Source organism: Chrysoperla carnea, chromosome 4 (genome assembly GCF_905475395.1).
Source record: "Chrysoperla carnea chromosome 4, inChrCarn1.1, whole genome shotgun sequence".
NCBI classification, from domain to species: domain Eukaryota; kingdom Metazoa; phylum Arthropoda; class Insecta; order Neuroptera; family Chrysopidae; genus Chrysoperla; species Chrysoperla carnea.
The window spans coordinates 21,042,869-21,068,030 of record NC_058340.1 but is presented as its reverse complement, the minus strand read 5'-3'; the positions used below and the strand labels follow the sequence as shown (position 1 = coordinate 21,068,030).

At 27.7% G+C, this 25,162-nt stretch overlaps 2 protein-coding genes across 2 annotated transcripts in view; both read right to left on the bottom strand.

Annotated features, from left to right (window-relative positions):
• Window positions 1-9,715, bottom strand: part of LOC123297938 (Krueppel-like factor 3) — a 427,850-nt gene extending 418,135 nt beyond the window's left edge. The window contains exons 1-2 of the mRNA XM_044879776.1: window positions 9,649-9,715; window positions 8,727-8,782 (exon numbers count right to left, since the gene is read on the bottom strand). Coding sequence (XP_044735711.1) covers window positions 8,727-8,782; window positions 9,649-9,715 — 123 coding nt within the window. The remainder of the gene's footprint in view (window positions 1-8,726; window positions 8,783-9,648) is intronic.
• Window positions 9,716-10,079: 364 nt separating this feature from the next.
• Window positions 10,080-24,331, bottom strand: LOC123297588 (fatty acyl-CoA reductase wat-like). The gene is made up of 9 exons (XM_044879315.1): window positions 24,120-24,331; window positions 14,991-15,232; window positions 14,648-14,893; window positions 13,596-13,741; window positions 12,858-12,967; window positions 12,569-12,761; window positions 11,464-11,555; window positions 10,782-10,962; window positions 10,080-10,470 (listed from the first exon to the last, which is right to left on the bottom strand). Exons 2-9 carry the CDS (start codon window positions 15,219-15,221, stop codon window positions 10,107-10,109), a joined length of 1,563 nt encoding a protein of 520 aa, XP_044735250.1. The 5' UTR covers window positions 15,222-15,232; window positions 24,120-24,331; the 3' UTR covers window positions 10,080-10,106.
• Between the last annotated feature and the right edge of the window lie 831 nt (window positions 24,332-25,162).

Here is a 25,162-nt window from a genome sequence, read left to right as displayed (position 1 = left end):
TTTTTTTGTTGAAGTCGGTTTTTTTTTTTTTTTGTAAAGATTTTTATGTAGTCACTTTTCTTGCCTAAATTATTTCATTAGTGTGCATTGAATTGATGTTTTTATACATGACTTTACATAAAATCTCTTATGTATGGCAACGATTTTGCTATGATCCCTGAGCTTTTGATATTTTAATGAATCAAACTGTATGTATATAATAAAGGAATCATTAACAATTTTGTATCTGAACGTTTGGATCACTTTGTAAATGAACGTAATTCAAAAAATTAATTTATTATTAACAGAAAATTAAAATAATTTATTTAAATTGTATGTTAATTTTCAAAATGATTGATTAGTGGTTTAATAAATGATTTATTTCATTATAAGGTTTTAATCTAGCATATTTACAAATAACACATTATTACCTACAGTCGTCTACAGCAGTATATATAGCAGGCTTCAAATGTGTTTAAAGTAAAGTAACAATATAGGAAGAATTTTTCTAGAAATAAACGAAATGTTTTAGGAGCTCAAATATATGATTTTTTAAATAAAATGAATATTTGCAAACATTTCCTAAGATAGTTTACATATATGGGCATATCGAATCAAAGTATACTCGCCTTTCTTTTTAGGAAAAAAAAACTTATCAATGGAGAACGAACGAAATAGGTCCTTTTTTTCGACTCAAAGTCTAATCTGAAATAAATCCTAACAATTTATGGATTAAGAAATATAGCAAATTATACTTAATAAATGCGGGATAGCTTTATTTTTCAAAAAATTACTTAAAAATTACTTTATAAGCAGTAAAGTCATTCTGTGTAACATTTCAGACCACTTTTCAGACAAATATACAAAATACTAGCAGCTATTTTGATTTAGGGGTATTATAATGGCATAAATGAAATATCAAAGAGTTTATTAATTCGAAGAAAATTCAGAGAAAAAGGCTTAATACTGCCTTTTTTTACGTTGAAATCACACAAATTATCGCATTTTTCTACCTTTTTGATTTTCATGCATCAGTTGCGAATCGGTTATTTTAAATTTTGGTTGATAATGTTCAACCTTCTTTTTTTTATTAAGAGAACTCACATGTATTGTAAATGATAGATTTTTGTAATGCGACCTAGAAAAAAAAACTTCCTTCATTTTGAAAGTCACAATATGTATTATTTCACATTATTCTTCCTACTTTTAATGTAATCCTCTATCTTGCTTCCAATTTGGAAAATTTTAATCCATTAGTTCATCGAAGTCATTTAAAAAATTTTTTTGACGGTTCATTTTTTGGACGCTCTTTTTTGGACGAGTCAATGAGTATCATTTTCTTTCATAGGACATACATAATCTTATGTTCGATTATATTGATTAAATAATATAAAAATTATCTGCATGTATTCAGTATATGGTAACAACAGTAATATGCAAATTAAAGATGTATTATTTTTTTCTAACGCATATAAATACGTTCAATTTGATATGCAACATGAACATAAAACCTAAAACACAACTAAACATAATTTATATAAGTTTAGTATAACATGATAGATAGTTCAATGTAATCTATGATTATATTTAAATTAAATATCCTGTTTACAAATTATTGCATATGAATGGGAATACATATAGTTAGTTATATGGGGCAGTACCTATCATTAAATTAATAATATTATTGTATACTTAGTACGAAGTATTTTTTAGTTGCAATATGATTACCAGTCATTGTTGCAACATCAATTGTAAAAGGATTAGAACCTGCAGTATATGGTAAAGAGATTCCTCTTACTATATAGAAAAATGTTTCAAGAAAAAATTATTAAACAAGTCAAAATTAAACGATTGGCTGAGTCAATTGTTGAACTACCCTGGATGGAATGTTGGATATGAGTCCTGCATTATTATATATGAATTATATTTGTATTAGAAACTAGAACGTTTATGTAGGATGAAAGTTTTTTTTTTGTGAATTACGAATTTTTTTGAAAGGTTTTTCTTGAAGGTTTCAAATTTTCTACTGTCTATCTTTTATAGTTTTGAAGAAAATGAAATCTAAAGTTTGACTTAATTAGCTTGCTCATGTTGGTTAAAACGTTAGTGGCTCAGTTGGTTAAACCGAAACCAATTCCGTTCGCGGTATGCGTAGCGTAGCGGGATGATTCCCGTCGTCACAACAAAAATTCATTTAATTAATAGTTGTGATGATCTGGTGTATTGCATGACATGTGCCAGAAGGAGGTGCACTCAGCCTCTGAAAATAAGTGAGGAGCTGATAATTGAAATTATCATCGGAAAGGTGGTAAAACACATATGTGATATAACAATGGGCTTTATGGCCTAAGTAGACAGCCAATATAACCCAGCGTAGCCTAACCTAGCTTCCTCAAGAGTAAAAATGAAATTTTCGAAAAATTCTTTTTACAAGATGGGTTTCACGGACCCAAGAACAAATTGACCTATGCCAGCACTAATACTAGAAACGTTCCTTTCTGTACAAATTATCTGTCAATATTCAAGCAGCTCCTGTGTAAATACATTCTTATATATAAAAAGAAACTTATATTATACAATATGGGATAAAGAAAAGAGCAATTTTAAAAACATGTATGCCCTACCAAGCGAATATATCAAAGTGCGAATTTTTATTTGTGAGGCGGTTCAAATAATGAAAGAATAAAGTCCGTCAGAATTGCCTACCACCAAAAGTTGAAGCGCTAAGAGAACGAATCTAACATAATGCGGCTTAATTCCCACTTCGAATAAGTAGGTACTTCATGAGTCACCTGGAATAATGTCTACGCTTGAACTCTGAACAGATATTATCATATTTATTTTTAAAATTTACATTTCCTTAATTTTTTTGGTGATCAAATTAAAATTTCTATAATAATACATCTTCTTAATATAAAGATGAATCTACTATGCGCTTCCACCATAATTGCACTATATTTTTATTTCAAGGATTAATTTAAAATTAATTAGCACGCCGTTAGTCAAAAATTAATTTCAGTTAATCAAGTAATTAATATTCTTCAAGTTTATTCTTGGTATCAAAACTTTCTGATTGTGGAGTAGAAATGAATCACAACTTCAAGCTGGTATTATTTAACGCAACAGATTGAAATTAAATCATATTATTCATTCTAATACGATCTAAGAAACACGTATATTGGAGGCATTGCTGAGAATGTATCTAATAATCTAGTGTAAAGCGTAAACCAATGTGTATTTATCTCAGGGTGGAAGTATTTTCACCTTACTAGATGATAGTAGAGGGAATTTTCCAGAAATGAAAACGATTTAATTTGCTTTTTTTTTATATAGATAATAAAAGTTTGTTTTTATAAAATAATAACTCAAAATTTTTGCAAAATTCACCATGGATGAGACATAATTAATATTACGAGAAAATTTATTGTATTTCTCTAAAAATAAATCTCCGTTCTATGGGTTTCTATACAATAACTCTAATATTCTCTTAAAAATATTCGACTCTATAAAATGATAAGAATAAAAACACTAAAACAATAGCTCATCATTTTTAAATTTTTCGAATCAAATAATGTACTCTTTTCACTGTCAAAACTTATCATAGCATGTGACATTAATCAAAGCTAATTAAAAGTAATATGTAAACTTTACGATTTGTCATGCGTAGTATTTCATGTATAACCGAAAAAATACTATAAAAATCATTTTTTTAATTATATTTTTCCTGTATTTTGTAGTAACATCATATTTTTCAATAATTAAAAAAAACACCTTAAGTATTATCAATCAAGCAAACGTGATTTCATCAACACGTACTATGCGAAAAAATATATGAATCATTTTTACGGCACATGCGCTAGTAACTTTTTTCTAAATTGAGCGCTTTAAACGTATAGATTTGGTTTCAAAAAAGAATTTTACTTACCAAAGAAAGAAACTAAAAATGAATAGTTTTACACTATAAACTAAAATTACAATTCTTAAAACTTTAATACTGGCATTAAAAACTGGCATATGTTAAAAAATAACTAAATTAACTAAAAAACTACATTATATTTGTTTATTTTTTAAGTTTTTTTAAAAATAAACGTTTTGCACAAAAGTAACAAAAGACTTTAAATTGTTCACATTATTATTAAAAAAGTCACATACGGTTTATTAAAAATAAAACACCTTAACACCATTAAATAAAAATATATTAATTAAAAATTAATTGAAACCAAACACCAATAGTATTTGTTTTTACCAACAATGATTTAAATTGAAAAAAAAAGGTTATAATATTGTAAATAAGAAAAAACACGCATGCGTCAAAATTTTAATATATTATCTATTACAATGTCATTGTTAAAAAATTATCAACAATAATAAAATGTTTTTGATTAATATTTATTTTCGAAATAGGATCAAATTATTTAGAATTCATTAATATTTATTTAAAATCTATAAAAAATAAATAATATTATATAATAACAATAATGATTAAATAACTAATTGAGTCCGAAACGCCGCCATTCGCCCGTGTTTTATAAAGTATATTGTCTCTATGAATCTCGTCTGTATCAATGTACGGACGGTATAAGACTGAAAAATAATGGTTGTGTATTGTGTGCTGTGGAGTGCTGTTATTGTGTGTGAGTAGAAAAGAGTAATATTGAGTTGGAACAATATTATTTAGTTACAGTGTGGTGAGTGACTGTGTATTTTATATTTGTTTATAGAATGTAGTATAATACTGAACACCGTCCACTTAGCACCTGCTTGATAAAATTTTCATACGTGCGATAATTAGAATATATTTTCAACTAACTTTTACCGGCGGCTTCACCGCTTTAATATAGATTTATTTATTCAAGCATGACTCATGAGATCAATGATTCATTAAAATAATCAATGATAATATTAATTTGATGTATAGAGTGCCATCTATGAATGTTATACAAAACTACTAAAAATTTAGCCCAAATTTTATTGATACATTCTAATAACCCCCCACAACCTTTAATTTTTCCGTATAACAAAAATATTATATGTATTAATACAGGTAATAAATTATATATATTTCACCCAAATCTGTTCAGCGGTTCTTATGCGATTGAGTAACTAAGCATAAGATCTAAGTATCCAAATTTTCACATTTATAACATTGGTAGGATGAACTCAAATTCAAAACGCCTTTAGTATAAAACTGTTGCAGTGGATGGGTCGAGAAATAATATGTTCTAATGTAGATTTTTTTCTAGTTTTAGAATATATTGCCCATCAATTTTTATCGTCCCTTGCCGCTTCGCACGAAGGGTTGAAAGGGTCAGAAATGTTATCTCAAAATTTTATATAAAGTTTAGAAGCGAACCAAAATATTAAAAATTATCTTTGTCTTAAATTTGTTGTAACTCGAAAGCTTTCGATATTATCAACTTATATATAAATTTTAACTAAATTTTCTCTTACAAGAGTGAAGATTGCTCTAGCTAGCATAAAGAACTCTCCAGTTGTTTCCAAAAGTAGTTTCAATAAACATAGAGGTAAGTAGGTCTAGCTTGATTAATCTCTCTGTTCTAAGTGAAATGTCAAAAAGTGAATTAAACCGAATTTCAAAATAAATTGTTGAATTTTATTCTATCAAATTCAATATTATATGAAATCAAATATACAGTATGGAATTAATCCCGTTTGCTTTTCCTTTATATGTGTGTAAGATGAGCTTTTATAAATGTTAATGCATAAAACAGAGAAAACAGTACAATAGTTTTGTGTTGAACTATATTAAGAACACTAGTTTCTGACTAGTCTCCTATATCGTACTAGGTATTCCTGATAATACTTAACTTTGGAGACCGTGTTTTAAATATAGTATGATTGTTGTCAATTGACACTCACACTTAACTGGTTGATGCCAGCAAACGGGATCAATTCCATTCTGTATACCGTTGAGTGAATTTTTTTTTTCTAATTATTTTCAACTCAATAAACACAAATTAAAACTGCAACAAAATTGACGAAAATAAATGCTCCGGTCATCAGGTAAGGAATAAAGAGAAAAGAATCCTTTCCCTTCCATATCCTCTGTATCCACACCTAGATAAATACTGATAAATGAAGTCCTGCAGATGATTGATTTCCGGGTTTTGGCTCTTGATACATAATGAAAAACACTGGCATCGGTACTATACACATTTTCTTCGTTTAAAAGACACAACTTTATGTGCAACTTTTTTATAACAAAATGTTCTCTTGCCAATGTAAATGTCTCGGTTGATTGGATTTGATAAGCCCTTTTTCCTTATCGAAATGATGTATGTACACCTTTTATGGAAACTTATTGTCCCACTTGAATTTCGATGTAATTCAGGACATTAGAGGTAATGTTTGTCAAAGTTCATATTCGGTATCAAAATTTTAAGATTTGTTACAAAATTGACAAACCTATTAAGAAGGTGCTAAGTAGACAGTGATAAATATAGCATGGTTTGTATGTATGGATGTATTATCAGCTCAAGTCGTCGCGCAAGCGTTCAACCATTTGATTTCATTGCCGCAGTAGGCCGTGATGACCAATCCATAGAGCACTCACACTCACTATTATAGATGAGCAAGCCAGGCTATATTATGTGCTCATCCTCCCCCTTCCTCAATACATATATATTTATCATCACATATACAATAGTGAGTGAGGCACATTACTTAACATACATATGATATGGTGAATATGGTACCCATGGTCATCATCCTCATCTATGAGATTTATACTTCTCTATATCTATACTCACTACCGCAGGTGACCGTTGTGACGTCAACAGTAATCATATAATTATTATGATAATCTTCTCTCATCTATTTGAAACTGTTTGTGCTTCGCTCTACTGAATACCTTGGTGTATTGTACAAACACTACTACACTAAGTTTTGTCTGTTTCTATATGATGACGAGTGTATTGTTGTCATGGTTATAGCCAAGCAATTTGGTTTACTGACCGTTGTGACCTAATATTTTTTTATGTTACAGTATAGAAACAAGTATCTTCACAAAAAAGCTTATTTAAAGGCGGCTGGATTGTGTATATTTCTTTTCTTATTGAAATTGCGTAGGGATGAAGTAAACCTGGCACTTGCAAGTGGTTGCGTTCACTGAGATCACTAGTTTAAATCAATATTTTAAAATCATTTAGCATGTCCTGTAAGTAACAAAAAAAATAATTGCCAGACAGTTTTGCCGATGTTAACAATGCTCTCATAAACCTTCTATTTGTGGTTCTAAACAAAATCCCAAAAAGCTCCATCGATCCATATGCCGTTACAAAAGTTTCCCGAGGTCACAGATCACAAAATACGACCTTTTGCGAACGATCACTGCTATTGAAAAAATAGTGGTTATTATATATTAGAAAATGTCTTACCAAAACAATCAAATTACTTTTTTTTCGTGAGAACGGTTTTTAAGAAAATTCGATTCGAAAAGTTATACCGTACAGTATGCACTCCTTAAGGGTATCTGTATTTTTTAATTTTACGTATTTCGTTCTCATTGAAGAGTGAAAATGGAAATGTTATTTGTCGTAAATTTCCTAATATACAAGTCTGATAAATAATATTTTTTCGATGACAGTGGTCGTTAACAAAATATTCGCGAAAAATCGTATTTAATGACTTTCGGCCCCGGATAACTTTTATAGCGGCATTTGGATCAAGTGGGATTTTTCTGGGAGCCACAAACAGAAGGATCATGAAAAAATCCAGCTTTCGGGGAATTTTTTCCAAAGAAAATGTATTTATTCTGTGTATTATCTTGCTATTATTATAATAATAAAAAACGTTTTAAAATATTTATTACATCTAAGTGCGGCTGTAATTTAAATTTAACTTAGTTTTATATTATTTAAAAATGTAATTTTAGTTTGCCAGGAAGAAATCGACACTCAATTCTCATTAAGTACCAATTTCACTTAAGTTCAATGAAGAAAAGTCATTAGGAAGGTGCTATTCAGCAATCTTAAAACAAACCTTCGTGAATTTTACAAGCTCTTGCATATTTTATTTTCTTCCTTGTAAATAATTGAAAATAGATATACAGTCAATTACAATTGTTTTGATTTGGCCAAAAAATTGGTGTGTATGTTTAAAGATACACCCTTTTGATTTTTGGCCAATAATATATAAAAAAAATCAAGCAACCCGACTACGTTAAATAAGAACTGAAAAGAAAACATCAAGTAGTATACATAGCTCATTATATTAGAAAATTTTTTAAACTTTACGAATACTTAGATAAGCAATTGGTGCCAAAATCATAAAATTCTAAGTGAAAATTCTTTAATGTAAATTGGAAAGACCATATAAAAAATGAAAATTACTCTAAAATTATGTCTAACTCAATAAAATATACTGGAAGTTAAGCAGTGTTTGTTTTAAAATTATGTTTTGGAATAATTCAATTCATAGCAGTTGCGTTAAAACTATTGCCTGCACTGAGGAATAAATGTATTATATGGAATGTATTTTATCATTGTAAAATTTGAACTGCAATATAATTGCCTGCATTATTTCAAATCCCAACCCTTCTATTTCTCTGTCATATTTTTCTCAATTCTCATGAGGTTGAAAAAAGTCATCGTAGGATTAGTTTTTAGTGAGGAATAAAAATTTTTTTCAGAGATATTGAAAAAATAATGGGATGCAAGTTTTTACTTGATAAGAACATTAGCGACGTAGAAAATCTCTAGCCAAAGATTTTGAGAGTAAATACTTACATTCTTGTTGAAGCTCATCTCATTGAGTGGATCGCCGTGATATAGATCCTCCATTCCTAGAAAGGAAATAAAGGCAAGTTATAAGTTTAAATCCGTAACAATAATATTAATACTGCCGTTCAAAATGGACAATAACTCAAAACCTTCCATATAATACATTTATTACAGAGTGCAGGCAATAGTTTAAACACAACTGTAACGTATCTTAGTGAATTATTCCAAAACATAATTTTATAGCAAACAATGCTTAACTTCAGTGTATTTAAGTTCCTTTATTTGTGAATTAGAGAGGTCGGATTTTTATAATTAATTAGCAGAATCAACTTTCAAAATGAATAATATAGTCTAATTTTTTTTTTTGAAGGTGGTGGTTTTTTAGTCAAAGATAAGAGCTTGCGTGATTTTTATTGGAATTATGTTCCTTATCGCACATTATCGTTATGATTTGTTGCTGGCTGGGAGGTAAAACGAAAAAAGTGCAACAACAAAAGAAAAAATGATACCAAAACCGACATGTAGGTTACCTATGGACCTAAAACTTCTTCAATAGAATCAGCTTGCAATGAAATTTGAGAAAATTATGTAATTTGTTTAAAATTTTATGTTTTATTATTTAAAAAAATTGAGTTTTGAAAGTTCATCAGAAGTTAAAGCTAACAGAGATAATTTAAAAGTACGTACAAAGAAATTTTTATCTTATGCTATAGTAAATATCCTGATCAAACCAAACGCAATGTGATGCCCTGTAAACTAATACTACAATTATATCATACAGTAAGAAGTAAGCTCTAAAGTAGCTCTAGAATCAAATTATTTACAGAATTATTTGACTTTAAATAATATTTGACTTAAAAAAAAAAAATTAATAACTACTTTAAATTTCCAGAAAAGTACCTAGGTAAAAAAGTAATATAGTCCTTACCGAGTCCTTGTTCCACGGTAAGGGAACTGGTATTTGCCATAATTGTTATGGTTATGGTATTTGCCATAGTTGCTATAAGTCAAACTTAAAACAACAAGTCTCATAATATTATGAATTTCTCTTAAAAAGCTTTGTTTATTTCATATTTTGTATCAAAATGCTCTATGCACTGTAAATTTTTAAATTCTGTAAGTTTTTAATAGAATATGTTTTTTGTTATATGTTTTATTGTTACATCACCTTGATTTCCGCGCTTACCCTATTTTCGTTTTCATATTATTGAAAATGTATGCTGATATATTTACATTTCTACCATCAAGATCTGCAGGTTGGAATCTCAACATACACATACTTGATTACCAAAGATGTATCTTCTGACTTTTGGATATTACTATTTTAAATAGGGTAGGTTTTAAGAAAAAACAATGCAATTCTTATATTATATGTATATTTATTATTTATTTTACTAAAATAGAATGTGTTACAGAAAGCAATTGCCACGCGATAAATACTAGAAAACATAGTACTGCTGATACGAGTGTATAATGAATGATTTTGAATTTCAATACTTTCTTTCTACCTTCGGGTATTGTACTCATTGGATCACCCACTAAATATACTCGCATACCTATAATATATCCTTTCCAATAAGCTCTCCAATCATATTTGGACATTATATCAAAATTAAATAAATCTTGATCCTTTTTAGATAATTTTTTGAATAGATCTTTTGTATTGTCATTGGTAAATTCGAATTGTTTGATTGTGAAATAACGTAATACCATACTGAATTTTTCTACTTTTTGATATACTTTCATCATCCTAAAATAAATAAATTTGTAATTATTACACTGTGTATAGTTGTCAAAATTTTCTAAACTCTTTAAATATATCAAAGGGTTCATCATTTCTTAAATATTTCACGTCTACCCTCCTTCACATTTTTCTTACATAAAGTTTTGCATTTTTAATTTTCAAGAATTATTTTTTCGAAAACTATGTGTTAAGAGAAAAATTTATAAGAGGACTTTTTTGCTTAAAACTGACCAAAAAATACAAAAATATTTTTTATTTTGAAAAAATTCTAAATTTTATACTTAGTTATTTTGTAAAAAGTAGTTTATAATACATACATAGGTTTTTTGCCCATAAGTTGCCGTATAAAATCAATCATTATGGCTGGTAAATAATGCAATAAGTAAGTATAGATTATGTGCAATGACCGATGTTTATTAAGAGTAAACCAATAGTGCCATATAATTTTTGGGCTTGGTACAGTTGGACCAACCTCTTCCGTGAACTTCATTACATCACCTACAAAAATAGTAAGTTAATAATTTCTCGTTAGTATAACGTTAGTATAATATAGAGAAGAGAACTTGCTTGTTTTTTCCTTTTTCTTTTTCTTTTTCTTTTTCTTTTTCTTTTTATTTATTTTTATTTTTATTAATTTTTCGAAATTTTACTAACGCCACCGCACGGAGTAATGATAAAATAACATGCAGAATGATAAATTGTTGCTAAGCTTGCTTTCATTTATTATAACGTAATTTACTCTAGAAATAAGCTGAAAAATGTGAATTTAGCGTAATTCCGATTGGCTCACTGCCTCAACGGGTGTAAATACGTCACTACCGTTTTTTAATTGAAAATTAAAATTTTTTTTATTAATAATTAATAAAAAAAAGGAATTATTAATTTTTTAAAAAGTTACGTAAATATACTTTAGTAGATGAATTATTCTTTCATTTATATATGAATTTGCACAAAAAAAATTAATGCAAGTTCTCTATTAAAGATTTTCCTAATACTTACGCCACGTAATTCGGTTGTCAGTCCCACTCACATAGTTGAACACAGGCACTACATCCTCATTATTATCTTCTGAATTATTGATCATATTATTCCTTAAACAATAACATTTAATAAATATTAATGATTTAAGCAAATAAAACTAACATTTCAAAAAGAAAAATAAAATCGAAAATATTCGAGAAAAATTTTTGCGATATATTAATATATTTGGTGATATTTCGAATTACAGTTATAAGTTAATTGGATTAGAAAATAGCCTGTGCTAAAGTAATAAAAACATTTATCAAATTTTGTAATATTTTCAAAAACCATAGAAAAAAAGGATGTGTAGTCATGCTTCGAATACACCCGCGGTTAGATGTGTACCAAATATTCGTTATGTGGAAAATATCAAGCTAATGTTTGGCAATCAACACATATGAAGCCGAGTTGGTCGGTGTATAAAAAATTCGTAATATGTATATACCCTGTGACCACAAATGCTACAAATATACAGAACCAAAGTATTAAAGGTAAAAATTCAAACAGCTGTGTCTCTGCGAAAAATCAACGAATTTCGAATCGCAATAGCCCTTTTGAAAACTTATACTTTCCAGTTAGAATCTATTGCTAAAAAATCTATTGCAAATTTATTAAGAATATTCGAAAGCTAGTTTATTTTTCTTGAAAATGAGGTATAAAAAATTTCCGTTCGAGCTTTTTGACCAAGATATTTGCTTTCTAAGCAAAATTGGCACTTCTGGGCTTAAAATCCTGTACCTTTTCAAATAATCATCGCTCCGAAATTGTTTTTATATCATTCCTAAAACTTAAACAAAGCCCTGGCATATTGTTCTGTAAAAACTTTTATCATTCTCTCATTTTCCGTTTTAAAAATGTCAACAAAATTTTTCGATATTTTATAAAAAAAGGGTCATCAAAAATCTTATGTACTTTATAGCGTTTGGAATCTATTGCTCGTAATTTTTATCACCCCTTGCTGCTTTTTACGGAGGGTTTAAAAGGTGGGAAAGGATACTTTGGTTCAGTATATTATACAAAGAACGTAGAAAAATGAACTGAGACGAATATCAAAATCAAAACAAGCCCAATAGACAGTTCATACCTCCTTTTTTCAACATCCCAGGCAGCAACTATTGAACAATTTGCAACGTAATCAACGGGTACTAAATCGGCTGTATTATCAGGATTGCAATACAAAGTTCGCAAAATTCCTAAAGCAGCACCAGCGATAATTCCTGTTACCCCATACATGTTATTTATCCAGCCAACAATTGGTTCTTTTGCTGATCCCGTCACTAAACATGAAAAAGATAAGTAAAAACTTTAATATTGATTTATTTCATTAATTAGAACGTTTTCTAAAATGATGAAATAAATATGGTTATAATTACCTATAGATGGCCGAACAATGGCAATTGGTATATCGTTCGCAAATTCTTCAATAACACTCTCAGCTATTTGCTTTGTAAAAATGTATGTGTTTGGATAATCACCGAGTACTCTGAAATATAACAAGTTAAATAATTAAGTTCATAATATTGTTCATTAATTTGTGTTTTATGTACTCTTAACAGCAAGAAGGTATAATAAGTTGCCTATAAACAAAATAAAAGTTCAAACGATGGTGTTTACTGCATAATACAGACCATAGTTAATTATTGGCATGATTTAGTAAATTATTTTTATCACTCGACGAAAAAAGAGGGCTGTTATATATTTAACCGCCATGTGTGTGTTGGCCAGACTGTCTATGTGTTTGTCTGTGGCACCGTAGCTTTTAAATAATAGCTCTTAAACGGGTTTGAATCCGGTTTTATTTGTTTCAATTAATTGATAGTAGATCCGACAAAATCCGTCATTGAATATGATTGACTTTCGCATGGAAAATTTTGCATGATTCGCATGATTCAGTTTAATACATACTCCTGAACGTAAAAGTGCAGGTTGCCAATGGGTAACCTGGTAGGATATTGCTTAAACTATTTTTTTTAATAAGTAATATTGACCGAATCGCTTTGGAAATTATTAATACTGAATTTAACTGAAAATATTGGATAATCAAATATTTTTCGTTAAGTAAATTAAGATTGTTGCATACAAATTTTGATTAAGAAATATTTGTTACTTACGTGTCAGTAATTTTATCTAACTGGTCATCTTTTAACGCATCCACCAAGGCGATTAATTCTTTATAATGCATTGCTGGTGGATAAATCTGTTCAACCATTGTCGAATGTATACAATTTGAGAAAGCAGTTGATATATGGACTACAGCCTACAAAAGGTATCATCGAATAAGAGATAATAAAAATATCCATACTAGGCTGATCAAGATTCTGATCGGGATGCTACTTTCATAACCTGTTAGAACCCTCCAAAAAAAATTTGTAGTCTTCAATAATTCTCAACAACGTTAACTTCGAAAAATAATGATTTAAAGAATGATTTTTTAACTTCCCAGTGGGATAGTTATTGTAATGGGTCCGATTTTGCAAATTGAAAATTTAGACATATCTCCACGTTTCAAGGCCTTTAGAGTCGAATAGTATGGTTTTTAAAAGGATGTCCGTGTGTGCACATGTATGTATGTATGTTCGGATTCAATTTTCGTCTCGCATACCTCGAGAAAAAATGATGATATTGACATGGGACCAGTTTTATTTAACGCATAATTATGTAACTTAGACCTGATTAGGTTTTGAGCAAAATCGCTCAAGCCGTTTTTAGTACCGAATGAAAAATATATAATTGTCACTATTATCACTCATCATTTATATAGTTTTAACGTCATGGGGGATGCAGGGGGCTAAGTCCGCGCTGCCGCTGGGTTTGAAATATTAAAACATATGATATTTTTTTATCCTTTCCACTGAGAAGTTAGTCGTGTGGACCTTTCGGGTCGCACCTAGACCGCTTTTTTGCTACTAAATTTGGAACTACTATTTGTATTACCGATAAAAGATGCTATATCGAAACATACTGATAAATGGCGTCACGAAGCATAAGCCTAGGCACCGATTTGAAATTTTCCAATTGGTTTTAAATTTAAGTTAGGTAATTAACACATGCGCAATTTATCAAGCACTTTCAGTTTTGTTTTTTGAAATGGTTCTAGCTCAGATTAGACTCCTGACCCTTTTTTCAGGGTAGATAAATACCAGCCTATACCACTTTCACATACCTTTAAATTCGGCATTTGTTTAGCCAATTTCAAAATTTCTATTGTACCACGAACATTAATATTTGTACTTTGACGGAGACCTTCATCAAATCGAACAGTTGCTGCACCATGAAAAATCACGTGTATATTATTAATTAATTGTGCTTTATCTTCTGCTGATAAGCCTAATTCTTTCTCAGCACAATCGCCAGTAACAATCTGAATTTTCTTATGTAAATTTACTTTCTTTTTAATATTTTCAAAAACCTAAAAAAAAATTAAAGTAGTTCTATTAGTAGCCCAAAATAAATAAAAAATGAATTAAATATTTACTGTGTCCACAGTTTTTATAAAGTTTACATACCGGCCCAGAAAACATATCCTCCAAACGTTTATTGATATCCTTCCCTCTTTTGGGTCGAAGCAACAAATATATTTTGTTGATATTGCATGATCGTAAAAGTTTTTCAATCAGAATATTTCCTATGAAACCAGATCCACCAGTTATGAATACATTTGTACCTCTATAAAATCGTTGTACTTCTGTATCTTTCACTGCATTATCGTTAAAATCGTCCAAGTATTCTGCGTCCATTTTCACATAAACTAGAAACAATTATTATTTATTAAAATTTTAATTTAAAAAAAAAATTATTTTTAGTATTACTTGGCTGTAATGTAAGGTATTGATCTAGTCACAGCAAATTTATGAGTATTTTCAAAATCAATTTAAATATTAGACTAATAAATAAAATTAAATAAAGGACTATTTAAAAAATTTGAAACAATGTTAATGACTCCTGGAATTTTTTCAAATTCTTGTTTTTTTTTTTTTTACATTGTAATTATAGTTTAAGTAATAAACTCATTTAAATATAAAATTTAATTTATTTCTAATTTTAATTAGTTTTAATTCATAAGAAATACCAAAATCCCAGACGTAATGGTATAAAAAAAATAAATAAACAGACCATTAAAATAACCTTGTAATGAAAACTTTGGACTGTTTTATTTACAATGACAAAAAAACTATTTACCATTCATATTGTTGTCAGAAAAAATGTTCAATACTCGAAATATCAATATTTACTTTATTAATAAATCTCAATGATTTGTTTGTAAAATTAATTGCAGAAATAATGCAATTTTCTTTAGTTCAACCAATATTTCAAGAGACTGTTGAGCTGGATATGCATTAGTAACATAATAAGATGAGATAAAATAAGGTATGCTTAAACTTTGTTGTATCAAACCACCGTTTGGATCAATTTTCAGGTTGTCTACTAAATAATCTATTTTAATTTTATGTAGGTACTATTACAATGCTCAAATGAAATATTTCGAAAAATTGTTAAAAAACTATAATTGTTAAAATATACTATTTTGTTGCCTATCTAGAAGTTATACGTTGAGTTGGTGGTACGATATTGTCAACTCTACCTTATATACATATAATATCGATTAAGGCTTTTATTAAGGATTTTATAATAAACTTCCCAGAAACAAGTTAATTAATGTTGTAATGGTTCGATTTTGAAAATTGAAAATTTTGACATATCTCCACGTTTCAAGACCTTTAAAATAGAATAGTATGGTTTTTAAAAGGATGTCCGTGTGTGCACATGTATGTATGTATGTTCGGATTCAATTTTTACCTCGCGTATCTCGAGAAGAAATGATCATATTGATATGGGACCAGTTTCATTTAACGCATAATTATGTAACTTAGCCCTGATTACATTTTGAGCAAAATCGGTCTAGCCGTTTTTTGTACCGAATGAAAAATTGTATAATTGTCATTATTATCACTTATATCATTTATATACTTTTAACGTCATCGGGGGTGCAGGGGAAATGAAAAAAAAATATTGTTTACAAAATAAATAATAAAAACGATATAAAATACTAAAAGTAATAATAATAATAGGGGATCTGCAATAGTTTAATTTTGATAAAAAAATTAAAAAAAAATATTAAAATAATAATATAATAATAATATAAAAAATATTAAAACATATATTTTTTTATCCTTTCCACTGGGAATTTAGTAGTGTGGACCTTTTGGGTCTCACCTAGACCGCTTTTCCTCCTCTCAAATCCTCTCAAATATTCATTGTTAAAATGGTTAAAGTTACAGTTGAATTTCAAGCAATTTGGTTTTCATTTACATGGGCTGTGTTCTTTAGTAATAAGTAATTGGGCTACCAGTTTAGAAGAATATCGAAAGATAAATAAATTTAAAATAAGGTATTTTATTTAAAGCGTTTATTTTTCGAAAGAATAAATTAGAATCAGGTTTATTAATATCAGTAATATTCGTATTTGTTTTGTTTAAGTAGATAAAATTATTCCAAACTATTCCATGTTTATTTTACAAACTATTTTTATTTATAAACTTAATAATAAGTAAAATATTAGGAAATTCCATAGTTAGAAAAAATTAATTGTCATGGAATATTCTAAAAAATAAAATTCATTAAGGTTATCACTTTTATAAATAGTTTGTTTTTATAATTTAAGGTAATTGTTAAACAATTCAATTTAAATGTTAATCTTCATTGCTATTATAATAACTTATTGATGAACTCGTAACCTTTTACAGGATACATAATAAAATTCTGTTTAAACTAATTTTATGCATTAATTTAATACAACGAGAATGTTGAATAAATTATTCGATTGACAAGTGTAAATTTTGATTTAATAGCTTCTTATTAACAAAATTTTAATAACATAAATTTATTGAAATAAAACCACGTATAAGGTTCATACGGTCGAAGTTATTATTTTTTAATATATATTTCTCCCAAAATATTTCCAATGATCTATAGGCGAGAGCTCTATTTTAAATTACTCTACACTTAGGCAAGAGTAACAACCTATAGACATATGCATATTGCATTAAAAAACTATTTTACCTCTTCGATCGAGCTAGATTTTGAAAAAAAGTTTCCTTTCTTGAATTTCATTCATAGTTATACATGTGCACATTGCATAAAAATATTATTTCATGTTTTCAAAAAACTAAATTAAAAAAAAAAAATTTTAATAATTTTTTTTAATGTATATCCAATTAAATCCGATGGAACCTTTTTTTTGAAACAGTTTCAGTTGGAATGAATCAAACAAATTTTCCATTCATTTAAACTTGGATTTAAAATTTTAATTTGGTTCCAAATGGAATTAATTGAAATGATATGGAACTGAAGCCTATTCATTCCGATGGGTTGAATTGGAAATTTCTAATTCAGACATCGGATTTCGTTATCAGGGAACGAACGTAGAAAATTACATATAATAAATTTGTATATTTTGTTCAAAAATAAAATTTTTCGTTTTAACTCAGAATTTTGTTTTTCTCAATTTTGACTTGAGAAAAAGTTCTCCAAAATGTCTAAAAAAATATATCTTAAAAAAACATCTCTTGAACTTTCATTTACTAAAAGATATCTAATTATTTTCTGATTTAGACGATCACGAAACGTAAAGGTCAACTGGAAAACTTACTATCGAAAAGTAAAGGAAGTTATCTAACTATGCAACCCCCAACCTCCTTTTTATTTTCACTAAAGCTTTTATTATATAAATTTTTTATTATAGTTATCAGTTTTTCCATTAGCCGCTAATTAAATCGATAAAAACTTTAATTTATTACAAATAACAAATGCATTATTTCATCATTTTGTATAAACTTTAATGCAACAATAAATGACTTGACTTGGTCATGGTTCAGGCAGACTTTTGCAGAATTCAGAATAGCTTAACTTACCTGCGTGTGTGTATTTTGATTTGAATTTAATGTGAGAACATTTCTACCAAGAATACGTGTGAAGGTTTTTACTAAATAGGGCAAAGTGGTCTATAATGATCCCTCAGGTTAAAAGGATCCCTCATTGTTTTAAGTAAACCATTAAATCCTTCTAGTATATTTATCGATAAATGGTCTCCACACGATCAACTTAATCGTTCAACAAAGACTTAAGGTGATGTATAAGCTTATTTGTGTTTCGTAGCAAAAATATTAATTTTACTGCTTATGATTTAAGGTATGGTATGGTATGGTATGGAGGTTAGCGGGCCATGCTCGAGCCTCGAAGCAATGGTTCAGAGCACCTAGCCAAATAGACCCTTGTACTCTATCCCCGCTACGCTTTCAGGGGCTATTATAACCAACATGATTTAAGGTAAGATCGCTTATGATTATTGGTATAGTTTTCATGTAAAATTTCTTTTTTTGTATTAGTTTTTGCCAGATGGCTGTTTTTACTCTTGGCATTTGCTGACTTTATAGAATATTATAACACATTTTCATAGGGGTATAGTAAATTTTAAGTTCAGTTTTTATATGAAATTCAAATATGTCGTATGGGTAAAATGATCCCCTTTATATAGGGTAAAAAGATATCTATTTTGTGTGTAAAATTATAATAGATAAAATGATTCCCCATCATGTAACGGGTCTTGAATGTGTTGATTTAGATGAATTTACCGGTGGTTTTTGTTTTCTTACTAATCGTTGATGCACTGTAAAAGAATAGTTAATATTTTATGTGAACTGTTTGATAAAAAATACAATACACATTTACACATGTTTGTGACCATAACAAATTAAAAATTTGGCTAAAGGATAAAAAATTTAAATTTTCTACAATTTTTGTGAACCTATTTCTCAAAAAATAATTACCAAGTGAAAGAGAGCAATTTGGCATGCATAATCTTATAATGAAGCCGCTCGAATTTTACGTAGGTAAAATAAAAAAAATAAAAAATAAAAAAAAAGTGGGGAAAACTCAATCCGAGCCTTTTGATGTTAAAATTGTGCATATCAGACTGCATAATATTCAAACAACAAGCCGCAAAGACTAAGCTTTTGTAAAATTTGTTAAGATCCACAATTCCATAACGTTTATTGATATCATATAAATGACAATGAAAATAAATCCTGGCATTGTATTAAAAATATTCAAATGTAATGTAAAATTTCGACTCAAATACAATTGAAATACCTTTGATTTAATTCACAGGGGCGAAGGGTTCAGAAGACCAAATAGATTAGCATAATAATGTGTCGAATATATTAAATAGTTATCAAGTTAATTTATTCATGCATGATTTTAATATTTTTGGTAGTCTAATAGTTTGAGTACGTGTCGCAGAGGCGGAATATCCAAATATCATTGGCCCAGGAAAAAACGTAATACTTCATAATGCCTTGCCACATTAATCCAAGTGCGATTTGGAATCTTTTTCTTTTAAAAATACAAATAAAAACAAATATTATTTTATAAATAAGAATAATTAAATTGAAATAAAGTTTTTCTAAGAATTGTTAATATTTATTTTTATAAACCAATAAAAAATCATTAATTTCATTAAATATTAAATACGCCTCCTTGATTTTTTCATTAATTTAAACATGTTACTTGGATCACTATGGTTCTACCGCTCCTAATTGGGTATTTGCATTATTATTATTAAAATTATTATTATTATTATTATTATTTTTTTTTTTTTGCTTTTTAAAAACTTATTCATCTAACAAGCAGCCGAGAAATTTTTTTTTCAAATATCTATAAAAACAAACAATATAAAAGCCATCAAAATGGTTATATCACTCGCATTTTAGGTCGATTTTAATTTCACTTTTTGTAATCTAGCTAACGGTTTTTTTAATATTTTGTTAAGAAATTCGAAAAATAAATTTAATCCAAATACCCCATTGTCTTTGTAAAAAATAATGAATTGTTTGTTTTGAAAAAAGGGATTTTTTTGTCTTTGCGCATTTTTCTACCACGTATTGCGATAACAGCACAGGTGAACAACCTAATAAATTCTTGATTTTGCTATTTACTAAATCAGCATATGTTCTCTTTCAAAAGCAACTCAGAATTTGTTTCATATAAAATTTATTTCCTTTATTTGCAAAATAATTTGCAATGACATAATTTAATCACACCTATTTGTTAATGAAATGAAAAGTGAGTATTCCTATTTTTATAGAATTCTTAACATTTGCATGAGAAATTTTTTGTAATTATAAAAGGATGTTCTAAATTATTAATCGCAATATCAAAAATTGCTATTCATGTTCAATAAAATTTTTTGTTAACTTGACAAGTACAAGAAAAATAAGTTTTATCGAGATAAATATTTCAAAAATTATTGCGTTCAATCGCGCATATTTCTTTGAAAAAAAAAAGTTTGTGTTAAATGGCACAAGATCTTTGCATCCGGAAAAACAGAATAAACCAAGAAATCCTTTTTTCTAAAGAAGTTTGTTTTTATTCTCAATAGATTTAAAAATTTGTTAACTATTGTTTTAGGGTCTGTAGTATAACAAGAGGTCGGAAATATATTTAAATACATGAAATATTAAAAATTAATATTAGTCATTTAGACCTTAGATAGTATATTAACTCAGCACTTTTTAATTTATTAAATTAATAAATAAAATTTTAATACTCTTTTGAATACGGAAGATTTTACGAAATTATTTATATTTGATAAATATTTTTAATAGGTCACTAAAGGACAGCTTAATTATTTTAAAATTGACACTTCAATGTCTTCAAAATTCGTAATGTAAACATAAAATTTATATTCTATCTTCCCTGTTCAATAAGATAAACGAGGACTAGTAACGAAAATGTCCGCATGCAAATGGTCAGTAAAATATCACATGTTAATTGGGTTATACAGTACAGAAAAGTTTTGACCGTTTTGGCATTTTCTCAATACTGTCTTGTAATTTACTTATGAAATTTACCAGTTTTCAAACTGTTATCAATTGAACATTTGAAATGTACTAAAATAGATGTTGATAATTGAAAAATTCGTAGTCCTGGAGGTGCGTTAGCTAAGAGAATTCCCTCAGAGATTGAAAAAATAACACTTTTTCTTAAAATCGAATATTACATTTTTAATTTTTCAAGAAGTTTTTGTTTCCTGAACTGAGCGCCTAGACAAAAAATCACAAGTGTTTTTTTTTACTTAAAACTGATCAAAAAATACAAAAATATTTTGTATTTTGAAAAAATTCAAAATTTTGTGCAACCGCTAGAGAGTTTACAGACACATAAACATATAGATACATATATCTGTATACATTCATATATACTACATATATGTTTATAAATTTTAACGATGGTCATTTTTGACATTAATAAGGTAGTATCGATGAAAATTTGAAGAAATTTTACCAAAAATCAATCATAGTACAAAAGCAATAGCTCCATTTCCTTCGGAAATTCGTTAAAAATAATTTTAAGACAAAAATTGCTAGTTTGCCAAAATCGTTAAACTGTGATTGAGTATCCCAATGGGAAGTTCAAAGAGACAATTGTTTTAAAAAAATTATAGTTTAATTATCAATGAAAACGATAAATTTGAATACATTTTTATAATAGGTATTATCAACTTTAGTGAAGGAGTCGATTTACATGAGAAATACATAATTAATACACATTATTGCAAAGAAGAATTGTTTCATGGTATGTTTACATTCTAATAATAAATTATTCTCCCTTTAAGATATAATTATGATATTTATATTTTTCCATTTAATAAAATAAGCAAAAGTTATATAACAACTTGGTTCCGTACGCTTTATAAATCATAATATTATGTAATTATACAGCATTATTAAATAAGTTTTCCATAACAAAAATAACAACAAAAATTTTCCTTTCATTATAAATTAAAATCATTTTTTCTAGATTAAACAAATAGCTTAGGTATCATTAACATTATATAGTTTTTCATGATTTTGACGAGACAAACCTTGTCTGAAAATACGTACTTAATAATATACAAGGTTGTTCAATAATATGTTATCACATAAACTGTATAGGTTTTACCCAAAAAAATGTTACCACATAAATAGGTGAAACGTTAATTTTTTTAACATTATATTACAATAATATATAATTTAACTAAAACTTTTTCCATAGGCTCCCATTAAAATCAACTGACGAGGAGTCAATTCCTTAGTTAGATGGTTTTTTCGGTTTTATTTCCTCGATTATAATGTTAATTTTAATGTGGTCATTATACCCTGAGCTATTATATGATTATGGTCAGCCAATACAACGTGTAGTACAAACAACTATTTACGTATTCTTTTATTTGGAATTTAAAATTACAAAAGGCTGTTGAAAATTAGTTCTCAATTGAGTTTTTCCATCCTTCTATCTAGTTTCAGGTCATTCAAAACTACCTTATTTTTTAACTAGAAAATAACAACTTATTAGAAAAATAATAAACAAATAATTAAAATAATTGGGCGGTTCATTATTGTTGTTTCTATTATGCTTACATGATTATTTAGTCTGTAATACATTTGAATTCGGTTAATGAAAATGTATGCTTTCAAAGTTCTGTTTATTTCTCCGGATTTTAAGATTTCAGCATTTCATATGTAAGAACAAGTTTTTTCATTTTATACCAGCTGTTATTTAATTAATCAAATCTTTTAAAGTTACTTATATTTCTTCCTGTTTACGCGTTACCTAAAAATAACTATGATCTTAGATTTATTCAAATAGAGAATATGCATGCATTAATTTTTTTTTGTCACTAATTCATATATAAATGAAAAAAAACTTGATTTAAAGTACATTTAAGCACTTTTTTTCTTTAAATTAATAATTACATTTTTTATTAATTATTAATAAAAAATAGTTATATTTTTAAATAAAAAAAACGGCAGAGAGGTATTTAAAACCGTTGAGGCTGTGAGTAAGTCGGTTTCAATGGAAATATGCGTTATAATATAGTGAAAGCCAGTTAAGAGACAAACCATTTATCATTATTCATATTAGTTTATCATTTCTCTTTGCGATGGCGTTGCGAAAGCGAAGTGTTGACGTCACGGCCGTTTGAATTTGTAGTTTAGAAAAATCATTTTAAATTGTAAATTTATATGAAAAAATAAATTTTAAAAAAATTTTTTCTTAGTAATTTTTAGTAAGCTTTTGAAAAAAATAAAACAAAAAAACATGCAACTTCTCTATTGTAAAGTAGGTATTATTAATAACATAAAGATAAATGAGATTTTAACTGCGTTTATCGAAATTGAGTTAACTGATTTTTGTGCTTAGGATTTCGCATTTCAACTTTTTTTGTGTGCTGTTTATAATATTCAAGCATAGTCGCATTGATCGCAGAAACATGCAGAAAGAAGTTTGCAATCGTCGAAGACTTTAAAAATAGAATTCAATTTTTGGACGCGAAATGCTTTTTAAATCTTTTGACAAACATTCTTCCATTTATTTCTGTATTATGTGTTATCAATGATTTTTTTTAAATTATAAGTTTACTTTCCTAAGCACAAAAAAGTAGAATTACAAAAATAAAAAAAAATTTAAAAGCTTATGTTCCTTTTTTTTTGTTAAATACTGTTATTATGAATTTACGTTCGTCTAGTTACAGGCATGATAATATTTGATAAAAATTTATAATAATTAATAAGTCATCACTTTAATTAATTACTTACATGATTTAATTTTAAATAATTATTTTTTATTATTTTAATTATAATGTTTTATAGTCAATGTAGGAAAAAAATCAAATGCACATCAATCACACCTTGATCCGAACACAATCACTGTCAATACTATAGTAAACCGCAAAGTTGTAACGAATCCGTGTCTTGCGCTTACTAAAACAATATATGCAATAACAATTTCTGATACTATGCTATCTATATCAATACTTTGTTTATTTATACACAATAAGACAATATTTATTTATAATGTTAGGCTCAATTTTCTGTGTACTCACTCACCTCTATGGTAATTTTTATACCATACATACATGTATTATGCAAGGTATACTAAGTTTAGTTCCAAGTTTGTAACGCTTAAAAATATTGATGCTACGAACAAAATTTTGGTATAGGTGTTTATAAAATCACTAATCCTAATTAAAATTCTAATTAGTCCATTTTCGGTTGTCTGTCCGTCTGTCTGTCTGTCTGTCAACACGATAACTCAAAAACGAAAAACGATATTAAGCTGAAATATTGAAAGCGTACTCAGAATATAAAAAGTGAGGTCGAGTTTATAAATGAGCAACATGGGTCAATTGGGTCCATCTTGTAAACCGTTAGAGATAGAACAAAAGTTTATACCTATGTAAAAAATATTCCTTATAAAAAAATAACCAACTGTTGTTTGGAACATTTTTCCGTAAACATTTAGTTATGTATGTGTGACATGTATGTATGTGTAATATGATAGAGTAATCAACACTGTTTATGCATGGTATTTCAACAATTAACTCAGTCCATTTTTTGTTTTCACTTGTTTTTTGTATAACTTGAACGATTTATTAATAATGAGCCACAAAGTATCTATTACTTCCGTTATTAAAAATATTAATATCAATTTTTAAACAATTTATACGCGATAATTATTCAACGATATAATACAAGTTGCCTATGGAAATATGTGCAAATATTATCTATTCAACCCCAAAAGCAAATAAATTTTTTGCAATTATTTTATGATTTTTCATGTTTAACACACCTTTACGGAA